We start from the raw sequence: 20,938 nt of genomic DNA, 5'->3' as shown, positions 1-20,938 counted from the left end.
AAAATATGTGAGACTTTACAACTTAAACAAGAACTAATGTTCAGTGTCTCATCAGATAGCTTTTAACCCTTGTGTTATCCTAGGCACTTTTACATTGGGAGTTGGGTCATCCAGACCCACTAGACTGTGCTCTGAACCTTTTTTCTTCAATGATTTGTGATCTTCACTGGTGTCCATGGATTACATGAAATCTTTCCACCATTATCCACCTTTGTCATGGTAAGGAGAACACGTCAATGGAAGGGTGGGGTCATCTAAGACAGCACAACAGTTTTTACCGAGTATTATAACCAGGGTCTGTTTTAGCACCATAAACTAGAGAAATTGCATTTCTTTCCAGATATAGAAAATATAGAAATACTACGCTGGATCAGATTTTATGCTCACTTGATCAGGCTGAATCTTAATGCTTCTGCTGCCATACAGTGGTGGACAGTCGAGTCATGGCGAGGCTTGGTACACAAAGATTGAGGGCTGTCCACGTCGTCTACAAACTCGCTCGTGGCTGAGCAATCCAATTCGGGAAAGGCAGACCCTGCAGCAGAGGCTGTAGGTGAAAGTCTGTTCTGGATTCGGTGGTGGACAGTGGAGTGGAGAGGCGGAGCTAACATGCTCGTTGCCACAGCGCTTAGCTGCACTTGCCTTGCTGGTGCTGAAGTAGATTCAGTATTTTAACTTCTGTTTGTGCATTCTGTACTTTCTCTTTTTTTTATTTTGGCCAAGAACTAATGTCCATTTTTGGCAATCTTATAGAAATAACAATATAAAGTAAAAAAATGAAACAATATGGTGGCAGCCTTGTCCTTGGGGCGTGTGTATAATACGTGAATGGGTGGGCCCAGCTAACCCTTTGATGCCAGGGCTGATTAAATAGTGACAAGCAGTAACCGAACCCTTATCACCATGGCCCCACCTCCGTGTTTGACTGTTACTCTCATTTTGTTCAGTCTGTTTAACTCCAGATGTCAAGTGATTTCCAGAAAGGCCTTTTTATCCAGATGTTTCCTAATGTCAGACCTTTTGTCTTTGTGCTCATTTTGGTTTTAATGTACCTTTGCAGGTAGCATATCTGTTATCAAACTTATCAAATAAGAACTATTTCTTCTTCAGGGAATCTTTGTGGAGTATAACAAACGCTTTTATATATAAACTGTGTCAGTTATAATAGCAAAATTCAACATTATTCATTATTCAACATTATTAATTAAAACAATTCCTCTCCAAATTCAGTAAAATGTCAGGAGTCTCGTGAGTCAGAGGCTCCTCTCGCCCTCCGTGCGCGCGCGTCACCGCGGCAGCGGGAGCTGCTCTCACGCCTCCAGTTGTGCCAAGTATAAAAGCCGGCTCTCCTCCAACCTCCACCGACAGACAGACAGACAGGTCCTACACTGCTAAAGTGAAAGGTCCGCTCCCGGTTTGAATTCCCACAAACCGCGCGCTCATGGTCTGTGCGTGAACCAAGAAAGATGGATGTGAACTCCTCGCTGTCGGAGCGCAGCTTGTTCGGCTTCAGCGCGCTGGCCAAGAGACTTTTGGGGAACATATCCGTGTTGGAGAACCACACTGCTAAAGCAGGGAAGGAGGAACTGGACGTGAACACGGACATCTACTCCAAGGTGGTCGTCACCGTCATTTACGTGGCCCTGTTCGCTGTCGGCTCTCTCGGAAACTCCATAACGCTTTACACCCTGCTGTCCAAGAAGAGCCTCCAGAACCTCCAGAGCACCGTGCACTACCACCTGGCAAGCCTCGCCGTGTCGGACCTGCTCATTCTCATAATTTCCATGCCCATCGAGATCTACAACTTCATCTGGGTCCACCACCCGTGGGTGTTTGGGGACGCCGTGTGCAGGGGCTACTTCTTCCTGCGGGACAGCTGCTCGTACGCAACGGCGCTCAACATCGCCAGCCTGAGCGTGGAGCGCTACATGGCCATCTGCCACCCGTTCAAAGCCAAGAGCATCATGTCCCGGAGCCGAACCAAGAAGCTGATCAGCGCCATGTGGCTCGCGTCTTTCGCGCTCTCCACACCCATGCTCTTCATCATGGGTCAAACTATAAGTAAAGACGAAGAGATCTGCACCACCATCGTGCCTCATGGGACCATGAAGACCGTTCTCCAGGTAAGCATCTCATTTAACCGTAAGAAATAAAGGAACCATCCCAAAGATGAGCGCGCCCTGGAACACCCGAGCCAGCCTTTACGCACGGCTGCTCCCATCTGCGCGCATTCATACCCTCAAAAAGAGAAGATGGAGAAGCAGAGTTTCTCCAAACTATTTAAAATACATCTATGAGTTTAATAAAACATGGATTCATTAACCAGAAATACACTTAAACCCTCCAGCTTCACTTTCAGACTTTTAGGTAATGAAATATGAAACAGTTTACATTTTGCCACATTTTTGAGTGCAGAAACACGGGAAAATGTTTTTTCTGTTAATAATAGATGGTTTTTGTTTTTTTCTGAGACATGAGTAGCCTAAACTTCGTGGAATTGGCTTTGTTCTCATTCAGTGATTCATCTTTCATGGAAACCAAAATGAAGATTTGGTTCTCTACAGATCTCTTTATTCCTTTAAGATGAAACCTAAAGAAAATTTCCTTTCAAACTTTAAACAATTTCAAAGCGTTCCCAGTGCTATTTTAAATTTGACTGTGCCATTTTTAGCCTAAATAAATTTAAAAAAAACTGTCTTTTTTTAGGACATAATTTCTGCAGAGCAGCAGGAGTTGTGGGAGGGACTGTTGATGAGGAGCAACCCCGTCCCCTCTTCCCCTCCCTGTTGCTGAGAGCTAAGAGGGAGCTTGTGGCCTACTCAGTGTTTTTTCTAGGACACAAATAAGCTCTTTTACAAATTGTTTTTTTTTCTTCTGCTCCTGATTCACTCTGATTTGAAAAAAATAAATGTTGATTTTTTAGCTTAATTTTCTTCTATAGATGTCGTCCATCATCAGAAAAATGCCACAAGTACAGCACATCAGAAATAACATAACGCTCTTGTGAGACTTTATGTGCGACAAAGGTAAAGGTTTTCAGCTCATAAAAAGAGAAGGATTCTGTTTCAGCCTTTTACAAAAATAAACCTTGACATTTCTTTGGCGTTCTACTTTAAATCAGATGTTTCGTAAATGGAAACCCATTTGCTTAAATGGAAAATTTTAACACACAGGAAACAACATGTTGGTTTGAAAATGTTTGGAAAAGTTTACAAGGTAAATTCAAGACCATTTGTTTCAAATGGTGATTGATGCCAGGTAGGTTACCAAATCTGACACTGGAACAGTTTATTGTACAAGTATTGATGCTTTGAGCGCCTGCATGCTCTGTGCCGCTTCTGATCCATTTAAAGTCCCACTCCGATCATCTTTTAATCTATTTTCAAAGCATTACCAGTGGGTCTTTAATTGTGATTATGCTGTTTTTAGACAAATTAAAAAAAACTGTTTTTTTTAGGACATTGTTTTCGCAGAGTGGCAGGAGTTGGGGGCAGGACTGTAGGTGTGGACCCCCTCCCCGTTGCGAAGAGCTCTCTGCTTACTTGCTCTCCTGCTAGCTTACAGCCCCTCACACTCCCAATATAACATTACCATGGGGACAAAAATGGTGAGCAACTTCAAAGCTATCCAGCCGTACAGTTTTAGGCCAGATGCCAGCTCATAAGAGGAAAACAAAGACCTACATGGATCTAGTTAGCTGCAAATGGATGCATCCGAATGGAGATCTGCCCAATGTTGCTCCTACATCGCAGCTAAAGGTTTTTCAACCTGCATTTTTTTCGCCTGCGACTGATTCCCAATGATTTGATTAAAGTAATACTCTATATTGTGTCCTCCATAATCAGAAAAATGGTACAAGATGGTGCTTAAAACACCAAAAACTTGATTTTCATTGGAGTTGGTCTTTAAACTAGTTCTCCTGGGAACCATTCCTCACATCAAAAAGAGATCAAGTTCTGTTTGTTCTCTGAATTTCATTTATTAGGTTTTTCTTTTGTCTGACCACACCTTTAGCTTCCATTTGTTTAAAAAAAAAAAAGACCGCAATGAATCCCCGTTTTTGAGTCCCACGGTGAAAACCCAAATGGTTTCACGGTGTTCTTATTGTTAGAATGTGAACAGAAAAATAAGGTTTCAAGGACAAATAGACAATGGAACGTGAGCTGTCGTGCACAGTTAAAGAGTCTTCACAATGAGCATCTCCCTATGAAGGCTTTCATTTCTCATTTCCTTTCAAGTCTCACAATTTTTTCTAATTTTCTTTTCAGCATCCCTGCAAGACAGCGATTTAGTCAGGCAGAGCTGAAGCCATCAGCTCTTATCTGCCTTGAATTGTTTTCCCACACAGCACTTTGGTGTCAGCCACGTTGCAATTGTTTGTATTTTATTTTGGTTTATACTCACACTTTGGTGTCATGTTGACTTTTTGTTGGAATTTTTACGCCCCTTTATGAAAGACACATTTATTAGACCTGCGTTATAAAGAACTGTTGACCTTGTGATTGAGCCTGAAGACTTTTTGGAGAAAGAAATATATATTTTATTTTGGCTTTTGCAGGTGGAAGTGGCCTCACGCTGAGTGAGAATGGGGAGGCACAGGACAGTGTTTTCTTTTCCACACAGTGTGTTTGTACTGCAAACCGTCAGAACCATCCATGAGGAAGTGTTGGTTTCCTTTCATGAGTGTTTTTCCTCCACGTTAGTCAGTGTAGCAACACCTGCAGTATTACGAGCATTCTTGACTCTGAATTCTATTCAGCGAAAGCTTCATGGTAATCCAGCATCAGCAAAGAAAGTTGATGCAATTCAAGTAAAAAAATAAATATGTGAAGTAGATTTCTGGAAAAACAGGAAGTCCTGTCTATGTTTCTTTAGAGCTGGCAGGACAATTTACTATCCAGCTGCACTTGCAGCTGTTTATAAGTCTGTGTAAACTCCACATACTCCATCCATGGCTTCACATGAGGCCCAGGCCCCTGGAAACCTCCTCTGTCTGTGGTGTTTTCTTGGGGCAGGTCCTGTGGTGATGTCCCTGCTGTTCAAAGTCTGTTGCAATCCAGCTGTGACTCCACTCCTGCCTCTGTCAGTTTGTCTCTGAGGAGCAAAAAAGGTGTTGAAGGGATCTAAAAATGTCACTCTCCCACACCGGATGCCCCTGTCTAGGTGAGAGCAGAACTGACGGCGATCTCAGGTACCTTTTTCTCAGCTGCTGTGGAGGATCGATGCCACGGCAGAGCTTTGGCTTCAGGGGGTCTCCTCAGCAAAGGGGCGCGCTGCTGCTCCTGGTTAAAAAATCACCACCCATAAAGAGCCAACTCGGTTGTTCTTGAGGACTTGAGTTGGACACCCCTGCTGTATTGGGTCTCCCAGGTGCAAGCTGGCCTTCAGTGATGATAGGGATGCTTCATCTGGAGTGTGCTTTGCTTTTTTAATTTTTTTTAATTTTGGAAGGTTTGCTTGACTGTTTTCTCACAAGTTGTTAGATGTTACTGTAAACAAATCAAGACAGTTTTTGTATTTTAAATGTTCATTGATAAATGGGGTTTTAAAGACCCACTCTAATGAAAATCATGCTTTTTTGTGTGTTTTTAAAAATGTTCTTGTAGCATTTGTCTGATGATGGAGGACATAGATTAAGAAAATTAAGTTTGAAATTGTATTTATGACCATTTCTTTATTCAAATTATTATGAATCAGGAGAAGAAACGAAAATGAGCTTACTTGTGGCGTCGAAGTTATGCTGGGCGGGCCACCGTCTCCCTGCTCTGCTCCATTCCAATGCATCCACTTGTGGTCAAATAAACTCATGTTCGTCTTTGTTTTCTTTGTGTGAGCTGGAATGTGGATCTTACTCTGTGCCTACGGTCCCGCCCACAACTTCGAGGTGAATTTTCACACAACTCCTGCCGCTCTGCAGAAACTATGTCCTGCAAAAAAGCGTTTTTTGGGTTTTTTGCTAAAAACTGCACAATCATAATTAAAAGACAAAAGATCAGACACAACGTTAATCTTTTCTATGACATAATTATGAATTTTAGCCCACAATCTTAGAACCTATAATTGATCTTTAAATCCTCACTTTGCTGTTGCTTTGCTGTTGTGAAACTATTCATATTGTTCAGGGCTTATTTGTAGTTCATGCATCTCTAAGCCGCTCGTGAATCAAGGGGTGGCTCTTCTCTTCCAACGTCTGCATTGCGTCCACCTCATGTTTGGTTTTTATACAGGCCGTAGCAGAATCAGCTCATCCTCGCAGCTGCAGGAGCTGAAAACCCCTCCAGCACCATCAGCATATGAGTGCGTTTTAGCTTTCAAATATTAGCATGTTTGGCTGGAGCAACACTTAATGGCACCTGTTGAGATGGTTACTTGAGATGTGCATTAGCTGTGTGTGCTAACGAGTGATAGATAACCTCACCGTTGTGCTGTTTGCTGAAGTAAACACAGATCTTTTTACCCCTGAGTCACCTTCTGAATTCGTTCTGGTATTAAATTTGTTCTTTTTGCAATAAATGAATTTCTCCTAATTTAATTCTCATCGGGTAACCATTTTCCCACTCTGATTTTTTTTCAGGCGAAGTAAGTGTCTGGTGAACAAAGTTAAAAACACATTCAGCTGCTGCTTGTGTTCTTTATCTCACATATGAAGAGATGAAGGGCTGCTTTATATCAGATCTTAACAGTGTCATTTCTTTTTTTGTGAACGTCTGCTGAAAAATATAATCATTTTGACTCTGATTAAATACATTTGCCATTAGATTAACTGACCTTGAGGGCAGAACCTTTCTCATGAATTTTAATAATTCTCGTTTGTTCTTTGGAAAAATTAATAGCTCTGATTAGGCTTAAAGAGAATTTCAGTTGAAAACGTCATTTCTCGGCTCATATCTAACATACGGGTTGCAGAAAATAAGCTCCAGCTCTTTTAACAGATCTGAAGATGAAGATTCTACTGAATGATAAATATTGGGGAATTCTGGAATAAAAGTGCAACTCTACAGTCGTGGAGATGCATCAACAGACTGCAAATTTCAAACACACAAGTCCAAATTGCATCAACAAATCACTCAGCCCAAAATGTATTAAAGACCAAAACAGGAAGAAGAAAGCAAAAACGATTAAAAAAGCAAAACAACAACAAAAAAAACCATTACATTTCAGATTCCAAAACCAAATTCCAGAAACCAAGAAGGAATTCAAAAATCATTGACTCAAAATAAAAAAGGGAATGTTTCGCAAACAAAACAAAAACACAAAAATAATTATCATGTTTGTTCACCATTTTAACAGGAAGTTATTTGTTATGGCTTTGTCTGTAGACAGAAAATATTCCTTTAACATCAGTGATGTCCCCTAATACCTACTTTTTCCAATTTCTTATTTGGTTTAATCTTTTAATATTTGATTTTTCTTCTCATAAATTTTTTTGGGTTTCCCGAAATGTTTCATTTTCTGGAATTTTGCTTTAATTTAAAAAAATGTAATGTTGTTTTATTTTTGATTAAGCTTTTTTAAATGTCGTGATCCAATCCAATCCAATCTTTCTTTGTAGAGCACTTTTATGAAAAAGTAGCTCAAAGTGCTTCACATTTGAAACAATTTCCAAATTTAAAAAGCAAAAGGCAAGACAAAAAAAAACAACCTATTAAACAAATACGCGGCCCCCCGCACACACATTCACACACAACGTAATAAAGCATAAAATGAGTGATTGGTTGGTGTGGTTTGCACTTCAGCTGCAAAAGTGCAACAAAACCCAAACTGTGTCAGTTTGGCTGCAAAGACTAAAAACATGAAGCTGAAGTTAGCTTCTGATTCACACTCCTCAATCTCATCTTGAAACGTGTGCAACTTGAAAAACTGCTGCACCAAAACGGCTCATATCAATTCAAAGTTCTGCAGTGAACAAAGGTTTAAATGCAGAGGCTGCTTTCACAACCTTCATTAATCAGTGACTGCATTTGTTCTCTGCAGAACTTTCAAAGCAATGCAGCTCTCATGTCGTGAAACTGTTGTCAACTGTTCTCGTTCAGTCGCAGCCTGTTGAGCTCACTCGGTCACGATGCAAATTTGGTGGTCAAAACGATAAAACTGCAGCATATCTCACAGAAAGAAAATCTGAAACCTTTTTACAGTAAATTGTATTTAATGTTTTTTTAAACATGTTAAAAAATGATTCTACCATTGTAGGTAATGGTGGGTAGTTTGCTTCTCTTTGTTGAGTAGTGAAATGTTGATGGTGGAGCTCTGTGCTCCCAGAGGGAGGCCTCAGCCGCGTACGTCAGAGCCTGATTGTCAAACGACTCCTCGCCTGCAGCCTGCGAACAGACTTTCGTTTAAACAGTGTCAGAACTGTGTAAATATTTGGATTATTTTTCTGGTCAAAGTGAGATAGATACATTTATTAACGACTGCAGGCCCGGGTCAAGGCAATCATGGGATTAGTGTGCCAGAAGAAAATCCATTTCCACTGAGAAAAACATGCTGACTGTGGGAATAAAGACTAAAACAAAGTTAAACTCCTTTTTTTGTTAATCCTTTTTTTTTATTTTTTGGGTGGTGGTAGGGGGTCCATTTTCATTTCCTAAAGAAGAAATATTAAAATAAAATGTGCCATAACCATTTGGCCTGCTTGACATTTTTGGCTAATTATTACATTCTCTACTTTTGAATTCAAACAGCTCTGAAAATGTTTAAGCCATAAACTTCATATTGCACCTTTTTTAGATACAACATAAAATTAGGCAGAGTAGAACTAATCTCATCAGTCAGTCCAAGATTGGTGAACCAGAACTGTGAAGACTCAGGACTGGTAAAGGAGTTGAACATTGCATTGGTCTGACTCCACCTTGATTGTTGGTCAAGGACTTGTTCAGGGACAGCAGGTTTGAAGAGTCTCTCATGCTACGTTTACACCTGGATCGGGAACTAGGGTATGAAAGACCACTTCCAAAGAAAAGACTATGTAAACACGCATTTTGGGCTTCCGTTTTCAAAACTCTCGCACTCATAGCTAACTGTACAAGCTTTTTGAGGCATTTTTGATTCACAAAAATGCCAACCGTTTAAAAATTGATCATAAAGGTGGAATTGTGCCTGGCCGAAATTATATAACATCAAGTCTTTCATTTATTGAAATAGAGCTGTGAAAGAAAAAGTCTGAAGCAAGATTTGTGAGATTTGTACCACTTTGACATTTCGCACAAAGCCTCTTCCAATTGTGATCGCGTGCACTATAACTGAGTTAACTTAGATTTCTAGGAGTTATGGTTTCTGGAAACCTGCCACTAAATGCTAAACAATAATATTAAACAATATAAAAATCCAAAAACATATCAGTAGCCGTGAGTTTTAAACAGTTCAACAGTTTTGCCTAATATGGAATTTTGTCCAAAGAGTTTGGGTTACATGCACAGTTCACTGCAATTTGTATACATAATTTAAAGAAGGGCCATAAAAATTGTTCATAAACTGGGATCACACAAACTCATCATTCATCCAGTCGAATTTTTTGAAAGCCTTTAATTTAGTGGATTACAAATCTGCTGTTTATGTAAAAAGTTAGAAAAAAGTTGTTTGCTAAAGTCCAACTCCTATCAGCATTTGAGCTGAAAATGTTCCCAGTGTTCTTTTAATTATGAATATGCTGTTTTAGCCAGAAATAAAAATAAAAGGTCGTTTTCTAGGACACCATTTCTGCAAAGTAGCAGGAGTTGTGTAGAAATTCACCTTGGAGTTTCTGTAACAGAGTTGTTTGTTTGCTCTCCAGTTAGCTCACAGCTCCTCACACCCCCAACCTAAAATTAGTGGTGCAGCAAAAATGATGAGCAATATTGCAGCTATCCAGACTTACAGTTTTGATCCAGATTCCAGCTCAGACGAGGAAAAGAAAGACGTACATAGATCTATTTGGAGCAGGACAATTATGGCTCGCCCAGCAGATTTTGGTCAATAATACAATCTTTTTCAAATGACCTTTTTTTTTCGTTCTGAATTGTCTTTATTTATGTCCTCTATCATCAGAAAAATGCAACAAGAACATGTTAAAAACACCAAAAACATGATTTACATTGGAGCCTTTTACTGTTACTGGTAATTATAGAAAACTGGTTACGTATTTTCATATAAATACATCTATACACACGTTCAGCAAAGATCGGCCGATATATTATTTTATCAGTTGCACAAGGATTTCATTGTTTTTTTTAATGAAATTTGGTATCTTAAAGATCTAATTTAATTTTCAAACTAATCTTGCCAACAAACAGTATTTGTTTTACAATATTTAGGGCCCGAGCACGGAGTGCAAGGACCCTATTGTATCTGTAAGAGTTATTAGGGCCCGAGCACGGAGTGCAAGGACCCTATTGTAATTCGAATGTTTATTAGGGCCCGAGCACGGAGTGCAAGGACCCTATTGTATCTGTTAGGTTTATTATTATTATTATTATTATTATTATTATTCTTCCGACTTTTCCGTCGCCTTTTTGAGGCCTTTAACATACCCCAAAACTCACCAAATTTTGTATACACATCAGGAGTCGCGAAAAATTTCATATTTTATAGGAGAACGGCATAGGTAAACAAAAATGGCTCGATAGCGCCACCTGCAAAATTTGTTTTCGCGAGCACCTCCATATGCTTTATAGTACAAACCTGATTTTAACAGGGCATGTTCATCGGATAGAAACCTACAAAAAAGTCTCTTGGGACCAAGCTGTCAGTCGCACAGGAAGTCTGATATTTTGATGACAATATGTCATTTTTGCTGTATTTTGGTCATTCGCAGGCCTCGCTCTAGAACGAACTCCTCCTAGAGATTTGAGAGTAATGACTCCAAACTTTGGTTTTGTAAACTATACACATGTCCGATGTTAAATTGCAAAGCTTTTAAGTTTTTATGGATGTTTGTGACCATGGCGGCGCGTCAAAATTGGAGGTCGTTTCGAAAACACGCCATGAAAAGAAAAATGGCCATTACTCAGCCATGCATAATCCAATCTGATCCAAAATTGATGTGCATGATTGTAGTCTGACTCTGAACACATCTGCAGTGAAAAAACCTGGAAAAAGTGTAGCGCCACCTGCTGGCAAGAGGAAATGACATGTTTTACTTGGAGCATCACTACTCCGAGTAGGATGAGCCGACACACCTGAAAATGACGTCCACCTGTTGAAAAGCCATTGAAGTTTACTCTGACAAAAAACCATAACTTTCAATGCGGGGGTGTGGTCGTGACAGAGCGGCAAAGTTGGGCATCTCGCTATGCACACAAAAGTTGCTCTCACGTGCACATTCCTTGTCCAATCTCACTGAAATTCAATGGATATGATGAAGCTTCTATTCTGAACCCATGGATATGACAATCTTGGACGAGCTCTATAGCGCCACCTAGTTATTGCATTGGGCACATTCTGCCCTGTATTTTCTCTTTGCTTTGTCCGATGTGCATGAAATTAAAACTGGAGATACTCAGAAGGGTCCTCTCTCATCATGTAAAGTTTCATGGGTGTACACCTGACGGTGCCTGCGTAACAGGAAGTGGTCGATTATGTGCACCCAAATAATAGAAATTTATTATAAATCAGCCGTTTGTCTCAGGAAGCTGAGATTTCAGAATTAGATGCCTTTAATAACCTCCAGCTTTGATATGTAACACTATAGGGTCTACGAGAAACTTCATCACTTGATTTTTTTAATGAAATTTTGGACTGAACAAAGATTTTTAGCATAAATTCTGTTTAGGTTATCAGCACCAAGAATTCAACTTTCATAGGCATTTATGTGCTACTGCTTCCTAAAAAAATTCAGAATGATTGAAGTTACAGGTGAACTTTTAGAGAACATTTCATCCAAAAAGGTCCGAAAACGTCTTTTTAGGCAAAACTACAAACACCTATTTTTTTTCATAACTTAATCATCATATATCAACACCATTTATTTTTTTAAATGTAGGGATCTGTGTTTGCTGCCTTCCATATTTTTTTCAGAAGTCCAGGTGAAACAGATGATTTTAAAAAAATCCTGATTCATCCCAAAACCTGTGCTTTTTCCGTCTGGACTCCAAACAAGTGTGTTTTAAAATTACTTATGCTTCAAATATCCACACCAAGTTTAACACGCATATAGTTGAACATGTCTAAATGCTTCTTGAATATTCTTTACAGATATAAAATGAACTGGTCAACTGTAGGATGTCATTTCCTCTTACATGGTTCAGTCTTTTTCTCATGCTGCAGCCTGCTCCTCAATCTTTCCTGTTGCTGGAGTCAAATTTCACCCCCCCCCCCCCACACACACACACACACCAGCTGCCTGTTTATATGCTAACTAACCCAGAAGTGAGGTGACAATAGTTTAGACACAAGAGGGAGGGCAGACTGCTTTTTCATTTGTTTTGTATGTCTTTCATAGATTTTTATGAATAATCATTGCTTTTCTAGTCATGTAAAATGCAATTAACTTAATATTTTATCTTTTTTTTTTTACAAACAAAACATATGAATGTGCTCCAAAACAAAACCCAACTCTCAGTACAGTTCTACAGATGTAACATAAGACTTAGACAGTAAATGTCTCTTTTATCCTTTTTTAATCAATGCTGCAACTTCTTTTCCTTAATATAAATCCAATGAAATTAAACTACAAAACCAAAAAACACAACCTATAGCAAATTTCTCTAAATAAATTATGTGTATATACAATATGTAGCACTTTTAAACAAAATAATAACAAATCCTTCCAATACAAGCACAGAAAAATGGAACACAAAATTTAAAACCCAAATTTGAAATGGCAATTTTAAAAAGATAATTTTTTCAGCCTGCTAAAAGTGCACAATTGTAAAAGCTCTTTTATATAGACAACTGTTTGGTTGCTTAGAGCTCTAAATATAAAAACAATGCCTTTATGGACGTGGCACGGATGGCACGGATGTTCAGCAGGGTAAACCCCAGGAAAGCGGCGGGACCTGATGGAGTTCCCGGAAAGGTTCTGCGGGCCTGCGCCGATCAACTCTCCCAGGTCTTCACAAAAATCTTCAACCTGTCGCTAGCTCAGGCTTTCATCCCTGCTTGCCTGAAGTCATCCACTATCATCCCGATACCCAAAAAGTCCTCATCCACAGCCTTCCTCACGGACTTCCGCCCAGTTGCACTCACTGCTGTAATCACAAAGTGTCTGGAGCGGCTGCTCCTGGGACACATCAAAGACTCCCTCCCTCCAATCTTCGTCCCCCACCAGTTTGCAGAACAGAACAGATCCACCCCCACTCTACATCGATGGAAACTGTGTGGAGAGGGTCCACAGCTTCACCCTCCTGGGCACCACCATCTCTGTTGACCTCACATGGTCTAACAACACCATGACTGTCATCAGGAAGGCCCAGCAACGCCTGCACTTCCTGAGAAAACTTAGGAGGAACGACGTCAGCCAGGAGCTGCTGGTAACGTTCTACCGCTCAACCATTGAGAGCATTCTGTCCTATGGCATCACAGTGTGGTTTTCCCACTGCACTGAAGCAGAACGGCAGAGTCTCCAGAGAGTGGTAAAGACAGCGCAGAGGATCATCGGCTGCCCCCTCCCCTCACTGAAGGACATTTACCAGTCTCGCTGCATCAGCAGAGTGACTAGCATCACCACTAACTCCACCCATTCTGCTTTCCCTCTGTTTGAACTGCTGCCCTCTGGAAGGAGGTACAGGTCCATCAGAACCAGGACAAACAGACTAAGAAACAGCTTTTTTCCATAGGCAATTATCATACGGAATGCACATACGTCCACCAACCACACCTCACTCTAATTTTACTACAATGCGTGCAATATCCTGACTGTCTAACCGGGTCACTGTGCAATAACTTGATATTTATTAAGCTGTGCTCACAGCAACTCATGTAATTCCTTTCTATTTTATTCACAAATATTTAATATTTAACAGTTTCTGTCCATATTGTTCATTTTTTGTTAAGAGTTGTAAATACAGTATTTCTTTTTCTATTCTATTTTTATTTTTATTTTATGTAACTCCTTCACTCCAAGGCTGCTGCAATTTCATTGTATCCCCATGTACAATGACAATAAACGATTCTGATTCTGATTATATCACTTAGACACAGATGGAGAACCATATCAACTGGATTGGTAACAGCAACAACCACCGACCAAGCCGGCAAGCCCTGGCAGAAAAGATCCCCACAAGAAACACTGCAGGCTGTTCCATAAAAAATATAGTTTTACCATTGCCTTGCAGATCACAGTTGAAGTGGTTTAGTTTTCCTAAAAAAATTCAGAATGATTGAAGTTACAGGTGAACTTTTAGACAACATTTGATCCAAAAAGGTCCGAAAACGTCTTTTTAGGCAAAACTGCAAACACCTATTTTTTTGCATAACTTATCTTTCAAATATCAGCACAAAAAAATTAAAAACGGTAGAGATCTGTGTTTGCTGCCTTCCATATTTTTTTCAGACTTAAAAGTGTAACAGATGATTTATAAAAAATCCTTTTTCATCCAAAAACCTGTGTTAAATCTGTCTAGACTCCAAACAAACATTTTTTTATGGTAACTTATGTTTCAACAATCGACACCAATTTTCACACACCTATAGCTGAACATGTCCCATAGCTCCCTGAATATTTTCATAGATATACAATGAACTGGTCATTCTAACATCTAGCATTCTAACATCTAACATCTTACATGTCAAAGCCTCTCTCAGCCTGGCTCTGCTGAAGGAGTCGTGTTACAACCCCGCCCCCTCCTGCTGGGACCCCTGCTATGTAAATTAGCAAGCAGTGAACAGAGAGATGAGGAGTAAGAATGGCCATTACTCAGGCATGCATAATCCAAAGACAGCCAGTTAAACACTGAAAGACATATTTTTCGGTATGTCTTTCATACATCTTTAGTATTAAAAACTCTCCAAGATGAATGTGCCTGACTCCACCTGCAGGTGGATCACAGACTTCCTGACGGACAGACAGCAGTATGTGAGGCTGGGGAAGCTCGTCTCAGATACTCGGACCACAAGCACCGGATCCCCCCAGGGCTGTGTCCTTTCACCCCTGTTACTCTCCCTGTACACAAACAGCTGCACAGCTGGTCACCTGTCTGTCAAACTCCTGAAGTTTGCTGACGACACCACACTCATCGGCCTCATCTCTGACGGAGATGAGTTGGCCTACAGGAGTGAAATAGCCAGGCTGGTGTCATAGTGCAGCGCTAACAACCTGGAGCTTAATGCTCTGAAGACAGTGGAGATGACAGTGGACTTCAGGAAGGCCCCAGCCCCCCTCCCCCCTGTCATCCTCTGTGACTCCCCGGTGACCTCTGTGGAGTCCTTCTGCTTCCTGGGAACCATCATCAGCCAGGACCTCAAGTGGGAGCAGAACATCAGCTCCATCACTAAGAAGGTCCAGCAGAGGATGTACTTCCTGAGGCAGCTGAAGAAGTTTCACCTCCCTGAAAAGATGCTGGTAGACTTCTACGATGCCATCATCGAATCCACCCTCACGTCCTCCATCACAGTCTGGTTCGCTGCGGCCACGGCCAGAGACAAGGCCAAGCTGCAACGCGTCATCCACTCAGCAGAGAAGGTGATCGGCTGCCACCTCCCGTCTCTCCAGGAGCTGCACATCTCCAGGACCTGGAGGCGGGCAGCCAGGATTGTAGCCAACCCCTCTCATCCAGGACATAATCTCTTTCGGCCCCTCCCTTCTGGCAAGAGGCTCCGGTCCATCAGGACCAGGACCTCGCGCCACAAGAACAGCTTCTTCCCCACTGCAGTCAGCCTGCTGAACAGTACCCCAACTCCCCCAGGTGACCCCCCCTCCCCCCCCGCCCACCAAAGGACTGTCGGTGCCACTTACAGGCCCCACCATCCCAGCCCATCTGTGCTCCCACTTTAAGTCACCTTACTCTACTGTATATAGTGTGTTGTTGTTGTTAACTTAATTTTTAACTTATTCTTAATTGCACTATACACCAAGTCAAATTCCTCGTTTTGTAAAGTGCGCTCTACTGAACCTGGCAATAAAACTTTTTCTGATTTCTGATTCTGATTCTGATTCTATTAATCATTGTTTTTTATTCATTCAAAATGCAATTAAATCAATATTTTATCTTTTTTCTTTTCCTTTTTCTTTTTTTTTATCTCTTATATCCTTTTTTATAATCAATGTTTGAACTTCTTTTCCTTTCTATTGTCATGGTTTCAGTTTGTTGTCTTGTTTTTCGCTTTAGTTCTTGTTTTGTCTTGTTTGGTTCTGTTTCCTGTTTTATTTTGAAAGGTTTCCTGTCTTGTCATGTTTCTTGAGTTTTACTTCCTTTGGTCCCCATCTGCCCTAATCGTGTTCACCTGTGTCTTGTCTGCCCTGTCTGTATATAAGTCTTGTCTCTCCCTTCCTCCTGTGCTGGTCCATTAACTTCTGCTCATGTTGATCACGTCTTCTTGTCTGGCGTCCATGTCCCTTGCCATGCCACAGTAAGTTTTTGTTTTTAGTTTTGTCATCCTGCTCTGCAGCGCTTTTTGTTAGTTAAATAAACCCACTTGCCCTGAACCCGTTTGCCTCCCGTCTCTGCGCCTGGGTCCTACCTGATCTCGAGCCTCCCCCCCACACGACATCTATACATCCAATGAAATTAAACTACAAATCAACAAACACAACTGATAACAAATGTCTCTAAAAAATGATGTGTATATTTGCAGAACCTTAAAAACACCAAACAAATAACAAATGCTTCCCAATTAAAGCACAAAAAATGGAACACAAAATGTAAAACCCAAGTTAGAAATTGCAATTTGAAAAAGATACTTTTTTCAGCAGCTTTTCAAAATCAATCACCAATTCTACTCTTCTGTGGATGAAACAAAGAACTCCAGAACAATGAAGCCATTTCTCTAAGTCTCTCTCACCTTCAGTTTTAAACAAGGTCTGTGAAAATCCACCATACATTGGTCACATGAACTCAGAGACCTGCTAAAAGTGCACAATTGTAAAAGCTCTTTTATATAGACAACTGTTTGTTTGCTTAGAGCTCTAAATATAAAAAAAAATGCTTTTCTATCACCTAGACACAGATGGAGAACCATATCAACTGGATTAATAACAGGGTGGCATGTTTAGGTTTAAACTTACATCAAAAGACAACATGAAGCTGTCCATCACATTTTTGACCTAAACATGTAAACACATCCTTGGCTCTGCGGTTAGGAAATGGTATTTGGGAATCTCTTTATACCAGGAGCCAGCCTGGCCATTGGAACATCGCCACAGTGCCCATCCAGACTGGGACAGCAACGGGGTCCACTTCAGAGCCGTGAGCTGCTGTGTTTAACTCCAGCTGTCCCAGCAAGGGAGACAACTGCAGCAACATCCACTGACCAAGCTGACAAGCCCTGGCAGAAAAGATCCCCACAAGAAAAACACTGGCTAAGGCAGGCTGGTCAAAAAAAAATAGTTTTGCCATTGTCTTGCAGCTCGCAGATCAAGTGGTTTAGTTTTCCAGTAATGTCAGTCAAGAATGCAAGTTCAGATTCACAATGTTCATATTCACCATATTCAACAGACATCTCCTCCAATAGCACCTTAAAAATCCTGTGCTGTTTTGCTTTGCAGCTGAGGTTGTTTACGATTTTCAGAATAAGAGTCATTATATGTCCAGAGCCAATCACTTCTGCACATAAGGCCTGCTGGTGAATGACGCAGCAGTAATGCAGACATTTTGGAAAGTCTGGGTCAGCTTTACAGTGAGTGATGAAACCTGTTTGTCTATTGATCATAGCAGGAGTCCCATCTGCAGTCACTGCTACCAGCTTTTCTAATTGTACCTTTTTCTGCACAAAAACTCCTTCACCGTGTTATACATTTCAACTCCTCTTGTAGTTGTCTGTTAGGGCAGATGTGTCAGGAGTTCTTCTCTTGTGGAAACCAAAAGCTATGCTGTACTGTTGCCGTCCACAGACTCATCACACTGGACGTTAACCACCTGCACTTTGCAAGATCCCGGTCCAGCTAATTGGCCAAGTTATCAGACATAGCTGACACTCATCTAGACATTGTAGTGGAAATTGAATGAGTTCTATTGTTCTCATCCTTAGGGACAGTGATAGCAATTATCATCATTGCTTGAATTTTTTTCATGCTATATGCAAAAGTCTTTGTCCCTTAAGGCAACAGATTACAGCCCCCCCCCCCCCCCCCCCCCAGGCTGCTGTCGTATTAACATTAGCTTGGAGCTCCAGAATGGACAAGAAAAAACGACGAGAATGGCTCGAGCAGGGCGTTGCTCACGGGGCGGTCGCTCGTGCCATGCGGTCGCACGTGCTCGGGCCCGCTAAATGCTACTTGTAGCTTTAATTATTATTATTATTATTATTCTACCGGAAGAGTCGCCTTTTTGAGGCCTTTAACATACCCCAAAACTCACCAAATTTGGCACACACATCAGGAGTCGCGAAAAATTTCGTATTTTATAGGAGATTGGCATGGGCGCACAAAAACGGCTCGATAGCGCCACCTACAGTGACTTTTGTCCCGACGCCCCGCATACGCTTTAACGTACAAGCTTGATTTTTACAGGGCATGTTCTTCAGATGGAGACTTACAAAAAAGTCTGAAAGGACCCACCTGTCACTCGCACAGGAAGTCTGATATATTGAGGTCAATATGTCATTTTTGCTCCATTTTGGACATTTGCAGGCCTCGCTCTAGAACGAACTCCTCCTAGAGATTTGTGAATAATGACTCCAAACTTTGGTTGTGTAAACTAGACACATGTCCGATGTTAAATTGCGAAGCTTTTAAGTTTTTATGGATGTTTGTGACCATGGCGGCGCGTCAAAATTGGAGGTCGTTTCGAAAACACGCCATGAAAAGAAAAATGGCCATTACTCAGCCATGCAAAATCCAATCTGATCCAAAATTGATATGCATGATTGTAGTCTGACTCTGAACACATCTGCAGTGAAAAAATCTGGAAAAAGTGTAGCGCCACCTGCTGGCAAGAGGAAATGACATGTTTTACTTGGAGCATCACTACTCCGAGTAGGATGAGCCGACACACCTGAAAATGACGTCCACCTGTTGAAAAGCCATTGAAGTTTACTCTGACAAAAAACCATAACTTTCAATGCGGGGGTGTGGTCGTGACAGAGCGGCAAAGTTGGGCATCTCGCTATGCACACAAAAGTTGCTCTCACGTGCACATTCCTTGTCCAATCTCACTGAAATTCAATGGATATGATGAAGCTTCTATTCTGAACCCATGGATATGACAATCTTGGACGAGCTCTATAGCGCCACCTAGTTATTGCATGGGGCACATTCTGCCCTGTATTTTCTCTTTGCTTTGTCCGATGTGCATGAAATTAAAACTGGAGATACTCAGAAGGGTCTTCTCTCATCATGTAAAGTTTCATGGGTGTACACCTGACGGTGCCTGCGTAACAGGAAGTGGTCGATTATGTGCACCCAAATAATAGAAATTTATTATAAATCAGCCGTTTGTCTCAGGAAGCTGAGATTTCAGAATTAGATGCCTTTAATAACCTCCAGCTTTGATATGTAACACTATAGGGTCTACGAGAAACTTCATCACTTGATTTTTTTAATGACATTTTGGACTGAACAAAGATTTTTAGCATAAATTATGTTTAGGTTATCAGCACCAAGAATTCAACTTTCATAGGCATTTATGTGCTACTGCTTCCTAAAAAAATTCAGAATTATTGAAGTTACAGGTGAACTTTTATTCAACATTTCATCCAAAAAGGTCCGAAAACGTCTTTTTAGGCAAAACTGCAAACACCTATTTTTTTGCATAACTTATCTTTCAAATATCAGCACAAAAAAATTAAAAACGGTAGGGATCTGTGTTTGCTGCCTTCCATATTTTTTTCAGACTTAAAAGTGTAACAGATGATTTATAAAAAATCCTTTTTCATCCAAAAACCTGTGTTAAATCTGTCTAGACTCCAAACAAACATTTTTTTATGGTAACTTATGTTTCAACAATCGACACCAATTTTCACAGACCTATAGCTAAACATGTCCCATAGCTACCTGAATATTTTCATAGATATAAAATGAACTGGTCATTCTAACATCTGGCATTCTAACATCTAACATCTTACATGTCAAAGCCTCTCTCAGCCTGGCTCTGCTGAAGGAGTCGTGTTACAACCCCGCCCCCTCCTGCTGGGACCCCTGCTATGTAAATTAGCAAGCAGTGAACAGAGAGATGAGAAGTAAGAATGGCCATTACTCAGGCATGCATAATCCAAAGACAGCCAGTTAAACACTGAAAGACATATTTTTTCGGTATGTCTTTCATACATCTTTAGTATTAAAAACTCTCCAAGATGAATGTGCCTGACTCCACCTGCAGGTGGATCACAGACTTCCTGACGGACAGACAGCAGTATGTGAGGCTGGGGAAGCTCGTCTCAGATACTCGGACCACAAGCACCGGATCCCCCCAGGGCTGTGTCCTTTCACCCCTGTTACTCTCCCTGTACACAAACAGCTGCACAGCTGGTCACCTGTCTGTCAAACTCCTGAAGTTTGCTGACGACACCACACTCATCGGCCTCATCTCTGACGGAGATGAGTCGGCCTACAGGAGTTAAATAGCCAGGCTGGTGTCATAGTGCAGCGCTAACAACCTGGAGCTTAATGCTCTGAAGACAGTGGAGATGACAGTGGACTTCAGGAAGGCCCCAGCCCCCCTCCCCCCTGTCATCCTCTGTGACTCCCCGGTGACCTCTGTGGAGTCCTTCTGCTTCCTGGGAACCATCATCAGCCAGGACCTCAAGTGGGAGCAGAACATCAGCTCCATCACTAAGAAGGTCCAGCAGAGGATGTACTTCCTGAGGCAGCTGAAGAAGTTTCACCTCCCTGAAAAGATGCTGGTAGACTTTTACACCGCCATCATCGAAT

At 41.1% G+C, this 20,938-nt stretch overlaps 1 protein-coding gene across 1 annotated transcript in view; it reads left to right on the top strand.

Moving 5' to 3' along the window:
* The first annotated feature begins 1,303 nt into the window (after window positions 1-1,303).
* The window catches only part of ntsr1 (neurotensin receptor 1 (high affinity)), a 65,671-nt gene continuing 46,036 nt past the window's right edge, over window positions 1,304-20,938 (top strand). The window contains exon 1 of the mRNA XM_023956402.2: window positions 1,304-2,123. Coding sequence (XP_023812170.1) covers window positions 1,467-2,123 — 657 coding nt within the window. The 5' untranslated portion in view covers window positions 1,304-1,466. The remainder of the gene's footprint in view (window positions 2,124-20,938) is intronic.

Source organism: Oryzias latipes, chromosome 7, assembly GCF_053564925.1.
Source record: "Oryzias latipes strain Hd-rR chromosome 7, Olatipes_Hd-rR_3.1".
NCBI classification, from domain to species: Eukaryota; Metazoa; Chordata; class Actinopteri; order Beloniformes; family Adrianichthyidae; genus Oryzias; species Oryzias latipes.
The sequence above is the reverse complement of the archived record's forward strand: the minus strand, read 5'-3'. Positions and strand labels throughout refer to the sequence as shown.